This window comes from Neoarius graeffei, chromosome 2, assembly GCF_027579695.1.
Source record: "Neoarius graeffei isolate fNeoGra1 chromosome 2, fNeoGra1.pri, whole genome shotgun sequence".
In the NCBI taxonomy this organism is placed as follows: domain Eukaryota; kingdom Metazoa; phylum Chordata; class Actinopteri; order Siluriformes; family Ariidae; genus Neoarius; species Neoarius graeffei.
Genome location: NC_083570.1, coordinates 8786448 through 8806733, shown reverse-complemented (window position 1 = coordinate 8806733; position 20286 = coordinate 8786448). Strand labels below are relative to the sequence as shown.

Genomic DNA, 20286 nt, shown 5'->3' with positions numbered 1-20286 from the left:
TACTTTCGATCCTGGTTATCTTGCATCGGCCTATCGCATGATTTATGAGGGATTAGGGGACCCCGGATGGGATCGCCCGTATATGCGGGAAGGATATGCCAAATGGTATGATATGAAGAAGATTTGGGATAATTTTAAACAGGCTTATACTCCCCGTTCAGTCCTGAAATCCATCCCGAAGCCTCGGGCTGCACCCGTCACCAAGGAAACGGAGGAGGCGGCGCTAGGAAAATCCAAATCTCATTCTGCTCCTCCAGCCTCGTTAGATAGTAAACCTCCACCTTATAGTAAGGCTGAAAAAAATTACTGGTAAATCGCCGTCAGCTGCAAAAACGATTCCTAAAATATATCCGTCCTTGGCTGCTGTGTCCGCATATCCCCCCCCACGGTTGACAGAGGGCAGCGTCCTGGAGGGATAAAAGGTGCGCCTGCATCAGCCAAGACCGGCAAAGACGAAGAAAGCAGTGACGACACCGATGATGACACTGATGATGACGATTGGGATAATCCCGATGGTGTGGGTCCAGACGCCGGCTCGCGTCCTTATCCGCCACAAAACGCTGCTTGTGTATGGGTTGCAAAGCGCAGTGGTATTGATATAACTCCCCCGTCCCCGTCGGCTCTTAAGGACATCATCTCGCTTCTTCCGTCACCCGATAAGCCCTTGCTTTTTGTTGATCAGTTAATTAATGTTTCTCGTAATTGTCAGCTTACGGGAGCTGATTACCGGTTTATTCTGCAAAATAAATTAGGAGGCGCATATGATGAGACAGCCCTGTTAGAAAACGTTCAGGTTCTCGCCCCCGTCAATGATCAAGCTGTTAATGTTAAGGAGGAATTGCCTCCGGTAGGGGAAAACGGTCGCCCTCGCCAGCGCACCGTGACTACCTTCTTTTGGAAGGACACGCCGAACGCACTGCAGCAGCTTCGTGAGCAATTGACGCGATACCTGCTCGCCCTAAAACAGGCAAATAGAGACCTGTCACAGGTCACTAACTGTAAACAGGAGCGTTCCGAACTGACGTCGGCTTTCTGGAAGCGCTTTGGGGAAGTTTGGCAACATTTGGGAGGTCTTGAACTTGATTTGGCAAACCCGAACCCAATGTTCTTGTCCACCTTTCTGTCTAATTGTCGCCCCGAAATACAGAGCGTATTAAAACATCACTGGAGTGACCGGAATAATCTGGTCCTCCGTCAGGCCGGGGAGCGAGTACGCACGCTGGAGAGCGATGGTCTCCTAGACTGTAAGATGAATAAAGCATGTTTATCTGTTGTGCCGGGCGGACGGGTGGATGGCCGACAGGAGAGGGGTCGCCGAATGGGGCCGCGCGGTGGGGGAGGGAGGAGAAATGGAAAGTGCCACTATTGTGGAAAAGAGGGACATTGGATAAGAGAGTGCCATGCGAGACAGCGTGATGAACGGGAACGTGAAAAACCTGCCATTCACGCTGCCCCGAGCCCTTCTGGGCAGAGGGATTTTTCCCGCCCATAGGGCTGCCCTCAGAGCGATGAAACCCCGACCGTTGTTATGTTAAATCTTTCATTCAGCTCCCCCCTTAACGAAGATCTCCCTACTATTGTTTTATGCCTGGCAGGGACTGAATATCCTTTTTTACTCGACACCGGGGCTACCATGTCCTCAGTGGGGAGGGAATATGCGGGTCCTTTATCTACACGGTCTGTAAGCTCTGTGGGAATAGAAGGGGTTCCTTTCCATTCCAGTTGCACGCCCCCCCTTTCTGTTACTTGTGCCCTTGATCCTTTACTGAAGTTTTCTCACTCCTTTGTTTGCATGCCTGATTGCCCTTTTAACCTGCTTGGACGGGACCTCATGAGCCTCCTAGGGCTCTCTATTTCTTTTAGTGGTTCACACATGGTTGTTGACGCACCAGACGAAACCTCGTCGGCTGCTCTTGCCCTCACCTCTCTTTCTCTCCCCCATAACCTTCTCAATGCTGCTTGTGCCGTTACCTGCCTCACACCCTCTCTTTCTGATCTCCCAGCTTCTCTTTGGGCGGAACATAAGGACGAGGTGGGCTTTGTTAAGTGTACCCCTTACGAGGCGGTCATTAAACACTCTTCGCCAGTATATGTAAAACAGTACCCCCTTTCCCCAGCTAAACTGTCTGGCATTGATGATGTTTTATGTTCTCTCCTAGAGCAAGGTGTGGTCGTTCCCTGTGTTAGCCCTTATAACACTCCAGTGAACCCGGTGCAGAAGCCCAACGGCACGTGGCGTTTCACCCAGGACTTGCGTAAGATTAATGAGTTAATTATCCCAGTCGCCCCATTAGTTCCAGACGTTCCCTCTCTTATGGCCTCGATTCCGTGTGAACATGCGTTTTTCTCTGTGATTGACCTCTGTTCTGCCTTTTTCAGCGTCCCTGTGGGCCACGACACGCAGCCCCTGTTCGCTTTTACGCACAGGGGAAAGCAGTACACATGGACCAGGTTACCCCAAGGATATGTCGATTCTCCTGCGGTTTTTACAGCCGTAGTGAGGGACGCCTTGGCCGGTTTGTGCCTCCCCTCGGGCTCCTCCGTGCTCCAGTATGCGGATGATCTTCTGGTAACGGCGGAGGACGAGGACATTTGCGCTAAAGCCACACTCGCTCTCCTCTCTCTTCTGGCGCAAGAAGGTTTCAAGGTCTCACGAACTAAGCTTCAGTTCTGCCTCCCCACTGTCCGATACCTGGGTCACGATCTCTCCCAGGGCTCCCGCAGGCTCAGCCCCGAGCGTGTGCAGGTCATCCTAGACACTCAGGTGCCTGCCACCAAACACGCCCTCATGGCTTTTCTGGGACTTATCAATTACTGCCGCCAGTGGATTCCTGACTGTTCCACCTATGACAAGTGTCTGCGCTCTGCAATTCTGCACTCGGACCCTTTGACTCAGCCCCTGGTGTGGTCTGATGAGATGCTGACGGCCTTCAGGGCCTTGAAACAGGCTTTATGCTCGGCCCCTGCTCTCGGACTTCCGAATTACCGTTTGCCGTTTCATTTATATGTGTGCAACCAGCAGGGAACTGCGTCTGGGGTTTTGGCGCAGGAGCACGGGGGGGGTATGCGGCCTTGTGCGTTCCTCTCTAAAACTCTCGATTCTGTGGCACAGGGTCTCCCTGCTTGCCTCAGGGCGGTGGCTGCATGTGCTGTCATGGTCACGGACGCTGAACGGCTGGTTTTGTCTCACCCGCTCGTTCTCCACACCTCACATGATGTAGTGCACGTTTTAAAGAACCTCAGTACCCAGCATTTATCTGCGCAGCGTCGCTCTGGATACGAGTCTATTCTTTTGGCCACCGAAAACCTTACTGTTAAGCCCTCCTCCTCCTTTGATTCTCTCGCGCACGCACTTCAGCGCCTCCTCAATTCACAGGATGATTTTCTTCCTTCTGAAACACACGACTGCATTTCTAGCATTCTTTTCGAGACAAGTATCCGCCCCGACTTACGTTCCACCCCCTTACTTTCAGGTGATTCGCTGTTTGTGGACGGCTCGTGCTCACGCCCCTCTGACGGCGTTTTCGTGTGTGGTTATTCTGTGTGCCGCCTTCCTGATGAAACTGTTGAAGCTTTTTCTCTTCCTTTCTCCTCGGCTCAGGCTGCCGAACTATACGCTCTAACCCGTGCATGTGTTATTGCTCAGGACACAGACGTCACTATCTACACTGACTCACGTTACGCTTTCGGCGTTGCTCATGACTTTGGTCGGATTTGGGCTTCGCGTGGGTTCACCACTGCAGACGGTAAGCCCATTTCTCATTCTTCGCTTGTTACTGATCTTATTACAGCGTGTCTTCTCCCGCGCTCTTTAGCCATTGTTAAGACTCGTGCTCATTGTATTGGGGACTCTTTTGAGATCAGGGGAAACTCTCTCGCCGATCGCATTGCCAAAGCCGCGGCTGCCTCCGGTGTTTTTCCGCCCTCGCTTACTCTCTCCCTGGTCTCATCCAGCCGTATGATTAGTGCCGTTCTTCCGGACATTGACTTGATCTCCCTCCAGGCCTCCGCTTCGGCCTCAGACAACCATTTCTGGGACTCATGCGGCGCGCAGCCGTCTGACGGCGTTCGGATCGATGCTCAGGGTCGCCTCTGTTTACCTAGACATTGCACTCCATTTCTCGTCCGCGAGTTTCATGGTCCCACTCACCGCGGCCGAAGGGGGGTAGTGGAGGATTTATCCAAAATATTTTGTATTGACAAAATACACACTGATGTACATCACATTCTGGACAGGTGTTTAACGTGCGCACAGAATAATCCATCTAAACCAGGCGCGGTACATCAGCACCTTCCCATACCTGACACGCCGTTCCAGGAATGGCAGATTGACTTTACTCACATGCCAAAACAGGGCCCCTTTAAGTATCTTTTGGTCATGGTCGACAAATTTTCACGATGGGTGGAGGCTTTCCCTTGCGGGAAAGAAGACGCTCGCACGGCGGTAAACAAATTGACGCAAGAAATCATTCCGCGTTATGGTCTCCCGGTAGGGATAGACTCTGACAAAGGTACGCCGTTCACCTCTAAGGTGACCCAAGAACTATGTAAGGACCTAAAGATCCATTGGCGTTTCCACATCCCGTACCATCCGCAGTCCTCCGGCATTGTGGAGCGCGCAAATAGAACAATCAAGGGTAAGCTGCGTAAAGCCATGCAAGAAGCTGGTACTAAAAATTGGGTACAAGTTTTGCCTTTAGTTCTCGCTGACATGCGAATGACCGCTCAAGTGGCCCTCGACAACCTGTCTCCGTATGAGCTCGTGATGGGCCGGCCTTTTCCTACACCCTGGCGCAGAGGTATGCAGGCTATAGGAACGAGTGATCTTGATGTACATCTCAGTGAGTACGCCGTGGGTCTCATGCGGGTGTTGGATGAGTACTGGACGAGACTAAATTCCAAAAAGCCTCCCATTCCTGAGGCACCCACTCACCCCTTTGAGGTAGGGGATAAAGTGTTGGTAAAGAAATTCGCTAAATTAGGCACTCCTCTAGAGGAACCACCCTACAGTGAACCCACGGATGTGCTCGCTGTAACTCGAACGGCTGTACTAACTGACCTTTTTCCACAGTGGATTCATGCCAGTCGAATAAAGAAGGCTCCAATGTAATAGAAATCTATATTGTTGATGCTTAACAGGTTTTTGTGTTTCAGAAAGTTGCTGTGACAATAGCTGACGGCCTTTTCAGGGATCCCCTTTCCAGCATCCGGAGTGATCCGGTTTCGGCTGATCTACAAAGAGGGGATGGTCGGTGCGTCCCGCAGACTTCTGAACTGAGGAATCTGGAAGACACGTGAGCCTGGGCTACCTTCAACTATCTACATCCTGTGGACACAGAAAGAACAAAGTCAGTGACCAGTATGACTTTCCTTCTGGTATTGGTCTTAGCGCTTGGAGCAGGGAATCCCGCTCAAGCCAGCCACGAGGACAACGTTTTTTGGCGATTTGCCAATTGGACTGCTAAACAACATACTAATCAGTCTTGTTATGTCTGTCAATACGTTAGAGTCTAAACTGTAGTTATACTCTGTAAACAAAGTATAAAAGAGGGGATTGTAAGATTGTGTGTGTTCTCGTGCATAGCTGTCCTGAGCTTTATGACCCTTTCACACCCTGGTAAACGTGCATAATCGCGAGAACATACTCTTTTATTTTCTCTGTACCTTCTAGTTTCGCTGAAACCACATTCCTGGTTCCTCCTGTTCTAGGGGGTGTATGGTCTGCTCTTTCATGTATAACAAAAACGACTCCTTATCTGGCGAGTTTCACCTTGTGCCCCCGAGCCCCTTACTTATCTTGTCACGCAAGCTTCTGATGTATATAAACCCTGCTCTTTCTGTGTATCACTGAGCAGTGCTTGAATAAACCAGATTGATTTAACTCGTGTGGTTTGTTTTAACCCTGCTCCAGAGCGCTCTTATGTCGACGCATCTGAACTAGGACAGACGCAGGTTCTAACACGCTCATTAGCTGGTCAAAGGGGAAAGATAAAGATGCGTTGAGTATCGTCCCCGTACATTGGATCGTAGACTTCGATCCTGAAAACTCTCAAAAGGAGTATCTTGTCGAGTGCCGCAGCATGGATGGCAAGAGGCCAACTAATGAGTGGCTGGTCGAACCAGCCCACAATGTGCAGTTGGCAGGCAAGTACAGTGCTTAATGTTTTTTTTTTTTTAACTTTGTTAGTCATGTAACATTAATCATGATAGCAATTATCCTGTTGAGGTTTTTGCATTATTGGCCAAGTAACATTTGCTGTAGGCTATTAAATACAGTGACTAGCTAGCTAAAAATTCAAATTAAACGCTAGCTAGTGGTTCGCTAGCTAACGGCCATTAGTCACATGAGTCCCACTTAATTTGATTTTTTAATTAGCAGTGAAACACTAATTAAACACTTGTTTAAAAAGTCACAAATTGCAGAATGCCAGCCTAGATTTGGGTTAATAAGAATACTTTACCGTCACAGTCAACATTGTCAGCCAACACTGGACAGTAAAAATCAGTTTAGCAGCTGTACATGGCAGCAAAATTTAACATGTTAAAATGAACAGCCTAAACTTATTACAAAAAAGCAGGGGAAAAACAATACAAAAACTGTAAAAAAAAAAAAAGAGCACAAAAGTGGACAGTAAAATACAGTATTTGATGTGACGTAAGCCACATAGTTTTGTTTCTAGGCATTAAATTCTGTCTTGCTACTATTTTTTACCAGCAGAAAAGGAGTCTACACTTAAGACTGCTGAGCAGAAACTCTTGCAAGAGGACCTACCAAAAAGCAAGAAGAGAAAGAGGGTACCCAACAAACTTTTCCTTGACATGCAGGAGGAAACTGTAGAACCAGTTGCAAAAAAAGTAATAGGGTTCTTTTCATGACAGCTATTTTGAGAATATATTTTTACATTTCTGTCAGTTTTGTAGTTGGGTTGTGAGCCAGACTAACACAAACAATGGAAAATAGAAAATATTTATTGTAGTTGTTTTGGGACTAACGGCACGGTGGTGCAATGGTTAGCACTGTCGCCTCACAGAGGGTTCTGGGTTCGAACCTGCCGGCTGGCTGGGGCCTTTCTGTGTGGAGTTTGCTATTCTCTCTGGGTACCCCAGCCTCTTCCCACAGGCCAAAGACATGCAGGTTAGGTTAATTGGTGACTCTAAATTGCCCATAGGTGTGAATTGTTGTCTGTCTGTATACAGTATGTTAGCCCTGCTAGTTTGTGCAAGAAAGTTCCTGGCAACTTTAAAAAAAAAAAAAGGATCTATAGTACTAACAGCTATGAATTTAAACAGATTCTAGCCATGAAACATTAAACTTTATGATTAACTTAATTATTAATTTTAATCAATTTTTGGTTTTATTTCCCTAACTCTTGTGTGTATTGTTTAATACATAATTGATTTGATAATTTTTACCCAACAGAAAAACTACAGACTCATAGCTGCAAGACTGTCTGAATTAGAGGTTCTTTCCCAAGAAGAACCTAACCTCAGCCCAGTGGAGACTGCTTCAGAGGCACTTGAGGAGGAGATCAGGGCCCTCAGGGAAGAGAATAAAAGACTGCGAGACCTGCAGAGTGTAGGATCTTCTGCAGCCAGTAAAGATCTTGAGACCCAAGTCAAGGCTTTACATAAGGAGAACACCAGGCTGCGCAACCTGGCAGTTAAAAGCAACTATCTCTTTTAGATTAAAATAGGGATTCTTTTAGATTGAATAAATCACAGTCTCCTCATTTTTGGTGTAATTCTTAAAGATATAACTGTCTACATTTTAGGGAAAATTACAGATGTAGTATAGGGTTTCCTGTAGGAAAAAACTTTAGTTGAGGCCCTATGGCTAAACACTGGAGCGGGGTTTGCCTCAATGCCCCACTGAGGCAAAATTGGTCTGGCAGATACCCCGTAATGCCTTCAGAACCCCTCACCAACACATTTTATTACACTTTGAGACACCAAAAAAAGAGCGGAGGTGTATTTTGTTTACACTGATATTTTCTTTTACATGTTATGTATTTACAACTTGTTTGGAGTCCTGTTGTGGTTAATTCAGTGGGCCTTATTTTCCAGAAATTCCATCATTCTTAGCAGCTGTGAAGACCCTCATTTTGGATAAGGTCACAGAGAGCTCAAGCTATGAAGGTGAAGGCGAATATGAGGCCAGTGTTGCTCCACCATCACCTCCTCAACTCACATCTCCCAAACCAACATCAGTAAGTACATTTTTGTAATGATCAATTAAAAACATTTCTGTCACTGGTGATTTTCTTTGTTTTTTATTCCTGTTTTTCTTTCCTTCTTACAATTAAATTGACTTAATCTCATTATCTCTAGCCGCTTTATCCTTCTACAGGGTCGCAGGCAAGCGGGAGCCTATCCCAGCTGACTATGGGCGAAAGGCGGGGTACACCCTGGACAAGTCGCCAGGTCATCACAGGGCTGACACATAGACACAGACAACCATTCACACTCACACCTACGGTCAATTTAGAGCCACCAATTAACCTAACCTGCATGTCTTTGGACTGTGGGGGAAACCGGAGCACCCGGAGGAAACCCATGCGGACAACATGCAAACTCCGCACAGAAAGGCCCTCGGCGGCCCCGGGGCTCGAACCCAGGACCTTCTTGCTGTGAGGCGACAGCGCTAACCACTACACCACCATGCCGCCCTATACACAAAATATACAGATAAAAAAGGAAAAGTTTCCTGTAACTTGTTTAAATGAGCAATAAAACATCTTTTTATCATCTAAACCTTTATCTTTCTGGCTGCTGAGTCATTAATATCGCGATGTTCTCTTCTGCATTTCCTGGACAGAAAGTTTCTTCCTGAATTCGACAAGAAAGAGGAGGGAATGTGTGAATTAGTGAAGGTCAGAAGTGTGTGTTGTGATGGAGAAAACAAAAGAGATGGATTGTGTTTGTGTTCAAACCCTTTACAGGAAGAGAGTTGGACTTCCAGATTTTTCTGAATTTTTTTTCACTGTTTTTTTTGGACATGTTAGTCGAATCCACTGACTCAACTTTGGTAAAATGTCATGAAATTAATCCTAATCAGTGCAGCTACATGGGTTATATTTCTGCACTGAAGGGAGATGAAATGGTTAATAGAAGAGTGTTCATGACCTCTGTGTTTGTGCTCCTCCTCTTCCTATCACTCTCTCTTTCTTTCAAACACAGGACCAGGAAGTGACTCCTCATTTCAGAGAAAACAAAACTGTTCTCTCTCTCTCTCTGTGTGAGTTCAGGAAAATGGCCGAGGCCAGTATTTCAGTAGCTCAGGACCAGTTCATGTGTCCAGTGTGTCTGGATCTCCTGAAGGATGCGGTGACTATCTCCTGTGGTCACAGTTTCTGTAAGGTGTGTATTAATGGCTGCTGGGATCAGGAGGATCAGAAGGGCATCTACAGCTGTCCTCAGTGCAGAGACACTTTCACGACAAGGCCTGTTCTACGCAGAAACAACATGCTGGATGAAGTGGTGGAGAAACTGAAGAAGAAGACTGAAGTCCAAGCTGCTTCTCCTGCTCATTGTTACGCTGGACCTGGAGATGTGGAGTGTGATTTCTGCACCGGGAGAAAACACAAAGCCGTCAAGTCCTGTCTGATTTGTTTGACTTCATTTTGTGAAATTCATCTGAAACCTCATCGTGAAGTTCCTGCTTTGAAAAAACACACATTAATTGAAGCCTCAGCAAAACTCCAAGAGAAGATCTGCTCTGAACATAACAAGCTGATTGAGATCTACTGTCGTACTGATCAAACCTGCATCTGTTATTTGTGCATGTTGGAGAAACATAAAAACCATGACGCTGTTTCAGTTGCAACAGAAAGAGCTGAAAAACAGGTGAGAACTAGAAATCTTTCCAGAATTAAATCATCTTAATTATAGTTTCCCATCTAGAAACAGGTGCTTTAGTCAGTGATATGATTTGAACTTTAATTTCAATGTGTGTATCAATCAGAAGGATTCTGTAAAAGCTGATTAAAATTGTCTGTGTTCGGGTGAACAGAGTGTTAAATTTATCTTCAGTGATGGTCGTAATCTGGTTCGGGGTGGGTTTCCTGATAACGTTGCCCTTCAGACCTAAAGAGAGAGTTGAGAGACTCTCTTAAAGAATGAACGTTGTCTCTGTGTGTGGTTTTCCGGAATTCACTCGTAAGAAGGAGTCTAAGAGCAACAGGACAAAGAGCGTCTTTGCAGTTCGCGTCCCCGATATAGGCATTAGTAGCTGCTAAAGGCAATTGTATTGGACATAACTAACAGTGTCCAAGTTAACTAGCTGTGTGTAAACATTAGCCATGGACAAGACTATGGCAACTTGGCGGGCAAATCCACAGAAAATCATTTGACTAATCAGACTGCATAGTTATTTCAACATTATCACTAACTAAATGCACAGACAACTTCACTGCAAGCTAATAAAACGTTTATATCCCTCAATATGCTTCCGCAGGTGGGATGGGGAGTTTTTGTAGGCTGTGATGTGCTCCGTTTTAGGCAAACAAAGCAAACATTTAAAGCAAAATGACTCTTTATTCCTTTCAGAAAACTGAATCATGGGCTCTAGCTATAGAACCGTGGGTGTGTGCATTCCCCAGAAGAACCGCCTCCTTCCATTCTGCCATCAACTGATCGTGTTAAATAATGCTGCGGAGAAATCATTGATCTTGATTTTATCCAGTCTATGGACGTGACGTGACCCTAGTGATTACTGATAGACTGTCTCAGTGTCACCTGCAGAAAAACCAATAACGTTTTAGAAAAGAAAAAAACATCCATTTTCAAAGCTGCTTCATAGTAATGAGTAATGAGGACCTTGATAGAAATGTAGTGGAGTAAAAAGGACGATATTTGTCTTTCAAATGTAGTGAAGTTAAAGTCGTAAGTTTCCAAAAAAAATACTCAAGTAAAGTACAGATACTCAAAAAGTGTACTTCAGTACAGAACTCAAGTAAATGTACTTCGTTACTGTCCACCTCTGATAATTAACTTGATGTATTTGCAATGTAGAAGAAAACTAATTGAACACCACCAGCAGATTCAACACCAGTTTCCCCCGCTGACTGTGAGAGTCCCTCAGAGCCGCATGCGCATTCTGTGGATTCGGCAGCGAGCGAGTCGCTCTTTGTTCTGAACGAGTGCTCCGGGTCTCTCGTAAATTCCGAGCAAACTAAAGGATGACTTGTGCTACGATGTTGTTCTGGAAAACCACGTTAGCTTGATGATGGATCTTAAGAGGTCATTTAAAACTTTCTTGGCCTTAAGAGGCTTTCGGGAAACCCAGCCCAGATCAGTTAGTGAACATTTCTCTCTCTCTCACACACACACACACACACACACACACACACACACACACACACACAGAGTACATAACCTTCAGAGCCAAACATGAATGTACTTTGAACTGACATTTATATGGAACCAGTTTGCTCGTACTGTATAAAAAGCTGAATGTATTTTATTTGTCCTCAGAGTGAGTTAAAGGAGGAGCAGATGAAATCCCAGCAGAGAATCCAGGAGAAGCAGAAGAAGGTGCAGGAGCTGAAACAGGCTGTGAACACTATAAAGGTGAGCAGTGAGCAGAGACAGAGCTGCTCCTAGAAACACACACAACATGGACAACGAGTCATTTACAGTCCCAGTAAGAGAGGGAATGATAGATGAGCTTTAAATCTTGTGTGTGTGTGTGTGTGTGTGTGTGTGTGTGTGTGTCCTAACAGCTCAGTGCACAGACAGCAGTGGAGGACAGTGAGAGGATCTTTACTGAGCTGATCAGCTCCATGGAGAAAAAGCGCTGGGAGGTGACGGAGCTGATCAGAGATCAGGAGAAGGCTGAACTGAGTCGAGCTGAACGACTCCTGGAGCAACTGGAGCAGGAGATTGCTGATCTTCAGAGGAGAGTCACTGAGCTGGAGCAGCTTTCACACACACATGATCACATCCATTTCCTCCAGGTAACACTCACTGTCTGATCTACAGAGCCAGCTGTTCCTCACACACTCTCTAAAACACCTCTCATTAAGGGAACAATAAATGTCCCTGTCTGACATCACAAGTGGGTTTTACATTTCATTTGCTTTCTGTAGGTTTTAGCTTCTGGACGTCGCTCTCCTCCATTTCACAGACCAGATTTTCACACATCCAGCGCCACTGTCCATCAACATCTCTCATTTGATGGAGTGAGGAATTCTCTCTCAGATCTGAAAAAGAGACTCGAGGAATTCTGTGAGGAGGAATTCAACAAAATCCCTCCACATGGTAAGAGGAGCTGTTCCTGCTGGAGAAACACAGTGATGTGTTATTTCTTAGTGATGCTCCTGCTTTCTTTTCTGCAGACACTTTATTCACCCGACACTTTGAACTAAAACACTGATTTAAAATGAATAAACTGACTGGATCACTTTCAACTCTTTCCATCTTTTACACAAACTCATGTTTCTATTTTTCTCTCCACAGCTGCAGCAGTTCAGATCATTTCAGAACCAGAACCACAGAGCAGAGGAGAGTTTCTGAAATGTACATCTAAAGCACACACACACACACACACGCTTCTGGGCCTGTCACAATAACAAATTTTGTTGGACGATATATTGTCTCAGAAATTATTGTGATAAACGATATTATTGTTGATGTCTTTTCAAGACAATTTTATGCCACTAGTAAAATAATAATGAAAATGCAAATACACCCTTTCATAGAACAGTAAACTTTTTAATTAAGTCAACTTATTCAGTTCCATGAGGCTGGCAGGGGGAGTCGCTCTCTTCTGTGGGATCTTTAACTAGTTTTAGAATGCTAGTTTAAGCTGATATGTGATTGATCTAACGGTAAAACAGCACGAGGGCTCGAGAACTTTGACAGGTTACAATTTTACTTGGCAACAGAATGTATCTGAATTCTGATTGGCTGTTGTATCTGAATTCTGATTGGTTGTCGTATCTGAATTCTGATTGGCTGTTGTTATATTATTGCCTTTTTGTTGTGTTCTTGAGCCCAGAGTGGGGGGAGGGGGGAGTGTCAGGGTTCTACAGAGAAAAGTTTTCACTGCAACCGAACTGCTGTTTTCGTGACCACGCCCCCAGCGCGGATATTCGTGTTCACATTGTTCAGTTTGTTTTTCTCTTTTATTTTAGATTTCTGTTATCTGACTCTGGATCCCAACACGGCACATCGTCGCCTCATTCTGTCTGAGAAGAACAGAGCGGTGAGATGGAGTGAGAGAGAGCAGCGTTACTCTGATCATCCAGAGAGATTTGATTCCTACAGGCAGGTGTTGTGTAAGGAGAGTGTGTGTGGACGCTGTTACTGGGAGGTGGAGCGGAGCGGTGCTGCTGGTGTGTTCATATCAGTCTCATATAAAGACATCAGAAGGAAAGGAGAGGGTAATGAGTGTGGGTTTGGATACAACAATCAGTCCTGGAGTCTGTGCTGTTCTTCTTCTTCTTCTTCTCTCTCTTTCTGTCACAACAGCATTGAGACTGATCTCATAGTTCCATCAGCCTCCAGAATAGGAGTGTATGTGGATCACAGTGCAGGAACTCTGTCCTTCTACAGCGTCTCTGACACGATGAAGCTCCTCCACAGAGTCCACACCACATTCACTCAGACTCTATACGCTGGGTTTGGGTTCAGGTTCGGGCTCCTTTGGTTTTCTGGTTCTACAGTGAGATTGTGTGATCCAGAATAAGTGTGTAGTGTTTTCTGTAAAATTCCTGCACGTTGCCACGTTGTTGCTCAGTCGTCTGTTTCACTAGAACACAATCCAGCTGCACAAAAACACTCATTTTAATATTTAGATTATAAAATATGCCGATGTCGTGTTCATCCCATATTCAGCCTGGATGATGATTGGCCCGCAGATAGAACCTTATAAATCCAGGTTTATATGTGAGTTCGGGTTTTTTATTCAAATATGACAGTCAAAGCTTTGCAGAATAAAAGATAAGAGCACAGGAGAATAAAGTTTCCCCCAGTGATGGAGTTTCTGTGCTGAACTCATTTTCAGACAGAAGCTTTTAATACTGAGGTCAGGATGTCAGCAAGCTGCTGTATTGATACGCAACGGGGGTTTTCTCCACTTTGGATGGATATTTTTAGATTATTTAATCTGTGGAAAATAACCACAGTGTCTTAAATATGTGTTTGTGAAAATCACTGTAAACCTACAACTGACTTTCCTCCAAAAAACATTTCTTTTAATGTCATATATTGTCTGTGTGAATAATGATGATAAATCTGTCTCTGTGAACTGGATCTGTCTGTGGTCTGACTCCTGATTTAGATTCTCAACATGATTGTTGGAAAAACATTTTTTTAAAAATCCTTTTAATTTTCAATCAAATAAAACAAAAAAAATAATTCTGTTCCAGTTGACTATTCTGATTGGTCAGAAGTTGTTGATTATTTTTCTATAACAGCAGCTCTGACAGTAATGCAGGTTTATATTAATGGACTTGCACTAATACGTCCTTGTTTCTATAGTAACAGCTCATTGAAGTGAAATTATTTTAGACCTGTTGGTTCACAAATAAAAATAAAAGAAACGTGGATGAACTCTGCAATATTTAACCTGGACATTTCTCCTCCAGACCACCAGAGGGCGCCTTTACACATTTTGAATAACTTCACTTCCTCCACTCATTTCCTGTCTGTTGTTATAAAATGCACAATGATCCTACAGTAACTGTGAACCCTTCCACTGTGTTAGTAAATCTCCTCAGTTGTGAGCCGTGTTTATTCTGGATAGATCTCCTGTTGATGATCTCGCCTCGTTTCTGCCTTTCCCTTTGATTTTAATGATGTTTCTGGTGGATGGGGTTTGAACCCTGCACTGACTGGGATTAGATCAAGTCTTGTGTTAACACTACTCGCAGATTTCTGTCTTCTGCCTTTCAGGAGATTCATTTCAGTCTGTTAACAATGTTAAAATGACCCAAAGGTAAAATGACCCGTGTCAGTGTGGGTTTCCTCCTGGTTCTCCAGTGTTCTCCTACTTCTCAAAGACACGTCTAATGACTGATTGAGGCGACTCAGGATCTCTGATCTCAAACATATTCACCTAACAACTTCATTTCCATCTCAACAATCTGTTCATGAGAAAGTGGGACTTCTATTAGCAATAAACAATGCAAAATAAATCAAATCAGGTTTTGACTCCCCTTGTGGTAATAAAGTCATTTATTTCGATTCATTTTCACTCCTCACTAAATTCCAAACTGACAAAATGAGGAAAATATTTCAGCAGAACAAATGACACTGAAGTGCAGATGACAGTGAAATATTTCTGCTTTATTTCCATCCTTAATGAACACAATGTGGTAGTTTTTAGTGCTTGTAGTAAGACACGGTCCTGCTGTAAATCCTCTTGTGTGTCTTTAAGTGAAGATACAGAATTGATGTTTCAAGGCTGTGTGTGTGTTTCAGTGATGTGGTGCTACTCTGTAAAACTGAGCCTCCAAATAACAACTCGATTGTATTTGCATATTATAGAATTCTATCTGGAGTTCTGATTTTAAAATGTGATTTCACCGCATACACTTCATGGACAGAAAGAAAGGACAAAATGGGAAAAGAACATAAATGACATACATGATACTTTCTATTGAAGTACAGAAATCGATCTCTGGCCACATTTACCATTTAACATTCATGTGTAGGCGACAATAAAATCAAATTCACTTTAAAGAATTCCTTTATCTCACTTTAGCCATTTATTTCTTTATAAATTTTCAGAAAATGAAAAATTGAGTGATTTATTCATTAAATTTAAATGACTGCAATTTAAACTTGTCTTATCATTTCTGACCACTAGAGGACGCTCATAGACACGTGACGCAGAAAGAAATGAACCATTTTCAATATTTTTGCTGAACTCACATCAGAACAGACTGAAAACTTGTCTTATCATAAATATAATCAACAATATTGATTCATGATGAGATGAATGGTTTATTCGGTCCCTGCTGTGCGTCATACTGTAACTGGGTTTAATGGAACAGCAGCTTTTTAGTCTCGTAAAAAAAAAAAAAGACAGTAAGTCCAGTAAATTTCTCAGCTTCATGATGCTGGAGTTCTACGTTCTTCAGTATTTCTTAGTATCTCTTGCTCTCAGTCAATAGAGAGGTTCTTTGGAGAATTCCTGGTGCCCAGTAAACTGATCACAATGATTCGTCTTCTCCATGATGGGATGACTGTTTCTGTTCTCTGTGAAGATGAAGAACTGGAACCTTTTCCTGTGAAAGTTAGTGTAATACAAAGCTGTGTAGCCACTACATTGTTTGCTCTCTTCACAGGTGCTGTCCTGCATGTAGCCAAGCCGAATCTGCATAATCTGTGCAGCACGGTGGTATAGTGGTTAGCACTGTTACTGGACTTGTACCTGGAGGATGCTCTGGACTCTTACAGTAATGCTTTTATGGCTGAGGACTAAAGTTGACTTGCTAACTTTAGGACTGCAGTTATCATGAACAGTTTTGCACTCAAGTTTCCATCAATGAAGAATTATAACATCAACGAAACTGTCCTCATGTTAAAACTGTTAATATTATAGTCATGCTGTCTGTTGTTGCCCAAATGAGGATGGGTTCCCTTTTGAGTCTGGTTCCTCTCGAGGTTTCTTCCTCATGTAGTCTGAGGGAGTTTTTCCTTGCCACCGTCGCCACAGGCTTGCTCATTGGGGATAGATTAGGGATACAATTAGCTCATGTTTTAAGTCTTTCAAATTCTGTAAAGGTGCTTTGCGACAATGTTTGTTAAAAGCGCTATACAAATGAACTTGACTTGACTGTCGCCTCACAGCAAGAAGGTTCTGGGTTTGAGCCCAGCGGCTGATGGGGGCCTTTCTGTGTGGAGTCTGCGTGGGTTTCCTCCAGGTGCTCTGGTTTCCACCAGAGCCCAAAGGCATGTTGTTAGGTTAACATGGGGTGCCCTTAGCCTGAGGTGCTCTTGAGCGAGGCACCTAACCCCTAACTGCTCCCTGGCTGCTGTAGCACGGCTGCCCACTGCTCTGAGTACGTGTTTGTGCTCATTGCTCACGTGTGCGTTCACTACTTCAGATGGGTTAAATGCAGAGAGGAATTTCACAAGTGTACATGTGATGAATAAAGTTGTTCTTCTTCTTCTTATCATGGAATACAGATAGTTTATCAATACAATGGTACAACCTACATCATTTGCAAGCTAAAAGTAAGGTGTCTACAGCCTCAGTTGTGGAACTTCAGTATGCTGATGATGCTGCGCTCTGTTCATACTCAGAAGCTGGCTTGCAGAGAATCACAGATGCCTTTGCAGAAGCCTACAAAAGACTCAGGCTATCACTGAACTGCACTAAAACAGAGGTTGTGTGTCGACCTGCCTCTGACACCTCAATCCCAATCACCACCCAACCTGAAATTTCTGTGGATGGAACTGTTCTTAAGGTAGTCCCACACTTTAAATATCTCATCAGCTATGTGTCAGGTGATATTTCCCTTGACCATGAAATTAATAACAACATCAGTGCTGGAGCAACAGCTTTTGGCAAGCTACGTAAGCATGATTTTGATCATCACGAACTTGACTTGAAAACTAAAATAAGAGTCTATAATGCCACTATAATACCAATGCTCCTGTATGGGTCAAAAACATGGACTACGTACCAATATCAAGTAAAACAACTTGAGAAATTTCACTGAAGATGCCCACGGTACGATCCATCATGAACGCCCAATGGTATGATCGTGTTACCAATGCTGCAATTCTTGATAGAACCTCCTTAACAAGCATCGAGGCTATGCTTCAGCAAAATAGGCTGAGGTGGTATGGACATGTTGTTAAAATGGATGCAAAACAACTTCCAAAACAGCTTTTCTTCAGTCAGCGATCCACAGGAATGAGAAGCATTGGTGCTCCTAAGAAGAGATACAAGGATGCCCTAAAGAGAACTTTTAAAGAGTGTGGGATTATTGATTGGCTACAGCACCAACTGATAGACTGCTCTGGAGGCGTGTGGTCTGCAATGGAGTTGAGACCTTTGAATCCGATCGACGGAAATCAAAGGATGAGAGACACAAGAGACGAAAAACTGCTCAAGCCCTAAAACTGGCACAGCCTCCTGGGCAGATGCCTGTATAGTCTTTCAGAGACCACCATGTTCATGTCGAGTGGCGGTAAGAGAGTATTTTAGGTGAAATGCTTGTGAGAAACACACACGAGCTGTTACTATAGAAACACTAATGATTTGCAGCTGCACTACTGTCAGAGCTGCTGTTATAGGGAATTAATCAACACCTTCAGACCAGAACTCCGCAGCACTCAGTACAGGATACTATACATTAATGATCCATTATTGTGGATCAGAAAACCTGACAACTGATTCAGGAGCCCACAGAGTAAACCCAGCGTATAGAGGCTGAGTGAATGTGGTGTGGACTCTGTGGAGGAGCTTCATCCTGTCACAGACGCTGTAGAAGGACAGAGTTCCTGCACTGTGATCCACATACACTCCTATTCTGGAAGGTGACGGAACTCCGAACTCGGTCTTAATGTTGTTGTGATAGAAATGAAGAGGAGTCCGAGAACACACCAGACTCCACGACTGATCGTTGTATCCAAATATGGTCCGTCTGGGCTGCTCTTTTTTTATTGGTCCCTTTATATGAGACTGAGATGTACACACATCCCTCACTGCTCCTTTCCACCTCCCAGTAACTGCGTCCACACACACTCTCCTTACACAACACCTGAGCGATGGAGGTAAACCTCTCAGGGTGATAAGGGAACAGCTTCTCTTTATAACTGCGTCTCACCGCTCTGTCCTTCTCACACAGACGGAGGGAACCATGTGCCGTGTTGGGATCCAGAGTCAGATAACAGAAATCTGAAAGAAAAGAGATGTTGCGCAATAAAGTTTATCGTGTATTAAACACTGGGGTACAATGAGTCATAATTAAACCAGTAATTCATTAGTGCCTCATATTGACACTCTCTCACACCCTCAGTTTCTTACACATTATATCAGAGAGAGAGAGAGAGCAGGAGATTACACAATTAGATGATATTCCTTGTAGAATTGGTCGTATTCAAATTAGCATGGAAGGAGAGCTTCCTGAAGTATAGAAAAGCTCCGAGTGCTGCAAGATCAATGTATCTCTCCACCCTAATCAAAGATAACAAAAATAATCCTAGATTCCTTTTTAATACTGTAGCAAAATTAACTAAGAAAAAGACCACTACAGACACACATGCACCTGCAATATGCAGCAGCAACAACTTCATAATTTTTTTCAATCACAAAATTGAAAATATCCAACAAAAAAATTCAAACTACTCATTTAAGCCCAGACAATTTAAATAACCCAGTCGTTAACAATATAACTGTATAAGCTCAGCAATTAGAATGTTTTACTCCTCTTCGAGAAATCAAATTAATTTCATTAATTTCCACATCAAAATTTTCTTCTTGTGTACTAATCCCTTACCTACATGTCTCTTCAAACAGATAATACCAGAAGCAATTTAAGCTCTTCTAGAAATAATCATTTCTTCCCTTAGAATTGGCTACATACGCAAATCCTTTAAACTTGCAGTTATCAAACCCCTGATTAAAAAACCTGACCTTGACCCCTGTCAGCCCAATGAAAGGCCATTATCAAACCTCCCCTTTATCTCCAAGATTCTAGAAAAAGCTGTGGCACAGCAGTTATGCTCATATTTACATTGGAATAACAACCATGAAATGTATCAGTCAGGATTTAGACCTCATCATAGCACAGAGACAGCACTGGTTAAAGTAGTAAATGACCTGTTGTTGGCATCTGATCTGGACTGTGTCTCGCTGCTTGTGTTGCTTGACCTTAGTGCAGACTCTGACACTATTGATCATTCCATTTTCCTGGATAGACTAGAAAATGTTGTGAGAGTCAAGAGAACGGCCCTCTCCTGACTCAGCTCTTATTTAACTGGTCACTATCAGTTTCTTGATGTATATGGTGATTTTTCTATGCATGCTGAGGTAAAGTTTGGTGTTCCACAAGGTTCTGTCTTAGGTCCACTGCTTTTTTCTTCATGTGCAGCAGTAAAAGACCTCAGTGTGATCATCGACTCCAGTCTTTCATTTGAAACTCATAATGATAACATTACCCAGATAGGTTTCTTTCATCTCAGAAATATTGCCAAGATAAGAAATTTAATGTCACTAAGATGCAGAAAAACTAGTTCATGCTTTTCTTACCTCCAGGTTGGATTACTGTAATGCCTTACTGTCTGGATGTTCCAATAAGTGCATAAACAAGCTCCAGTTAGTTCAAA

General features: G+C 43.8%; 2 protein-coding genes across 2 annotated transcripts; both read left to right on the top strand.

The window, feature by feature from the left end:
* Window positions 1-2452: 2452 nt before the first annotated feature.
* On the top strand, window positions 2453-5898 carry LOC132871806 (protein NYNRIN-like). The gene is made up of 2 exons (XM_060906328.1): window positions 2453-3746; window positions 5190-5898. The coding sequence occupies exons 1-2, from the start codon at window positions 2789-2791 to the stop codon at window positions 5276-5278; spliced, it is 1047 nt and encodes a 348-aa protein (XP_060762311.1). The 5' UTR covers window positions 2453-2788; the 3' UTR covers window positions 5279-5898.
* Window positions 5899-9213: 3315 nt separating this feature from the next.
* Window positions 9214-14207, top strand: LOC132868702 (E3 ubiquitin-protein ligase TRIM16-like). Its single transcript, XM_060901802.1, has 3 exons — window positions 9214-9843; window positions 12423-12516; window positions 13134-14207. The coding sequence occupies exons 1-3, from the start codon at window positions 9250-9252 to the stop codon at window positions 13685-13687; spliced, it is 1242 nt and encodes a 413-aa protein (XP_060757785.1). The 5' UTR covers window positions 9214-9249; the 3' UTR covers window positions 13688-14207.
* The last annotated feature ends 6079 nt before the right edge of the window (window positions 14208-20286 follow it).

Excerpts from the sequence above, each read along its gene's own strand:
- LOC132871806 (XM_060906328.1), top strand. The coding sequence starts at position 2,789 with ATGGCTTTTCTGGGACTTATCAATTACTGCCGCCAGTGGATTCCTGAC. Across the intron at positions 3,747-5,189 it reads TGGGTTCACCACTGCAGACG|GGATCCCCTTTCCAGCATCC; the intron begins GTAAGCCCATTT and ends CGGCCTTTTCAG.
- LOC132868702 (XM_060901802.1), top strand. The coding sequence starts at position 9,250 with ATGGCCGAGGCCAGTATTTCAGTAGCTCAGGACCAGTTCATGTGTCCA. Across the intron at positions 9,844-12,422 it reads CAGAAAGAGCTGAAAAACAG|ACACAAACTCATGTTTCTAT; the intron begins GTGAGAACTAGA and ends TTTCCATCTTTT. Across the intron at positions 12,517-13,133 it reads CAGAGGAGAGTTTCTGAAAT|ATTTCTGTTATCTGACTCTG; the intron begins GTACATCTAAAG and ends CTTTTATTTTAG.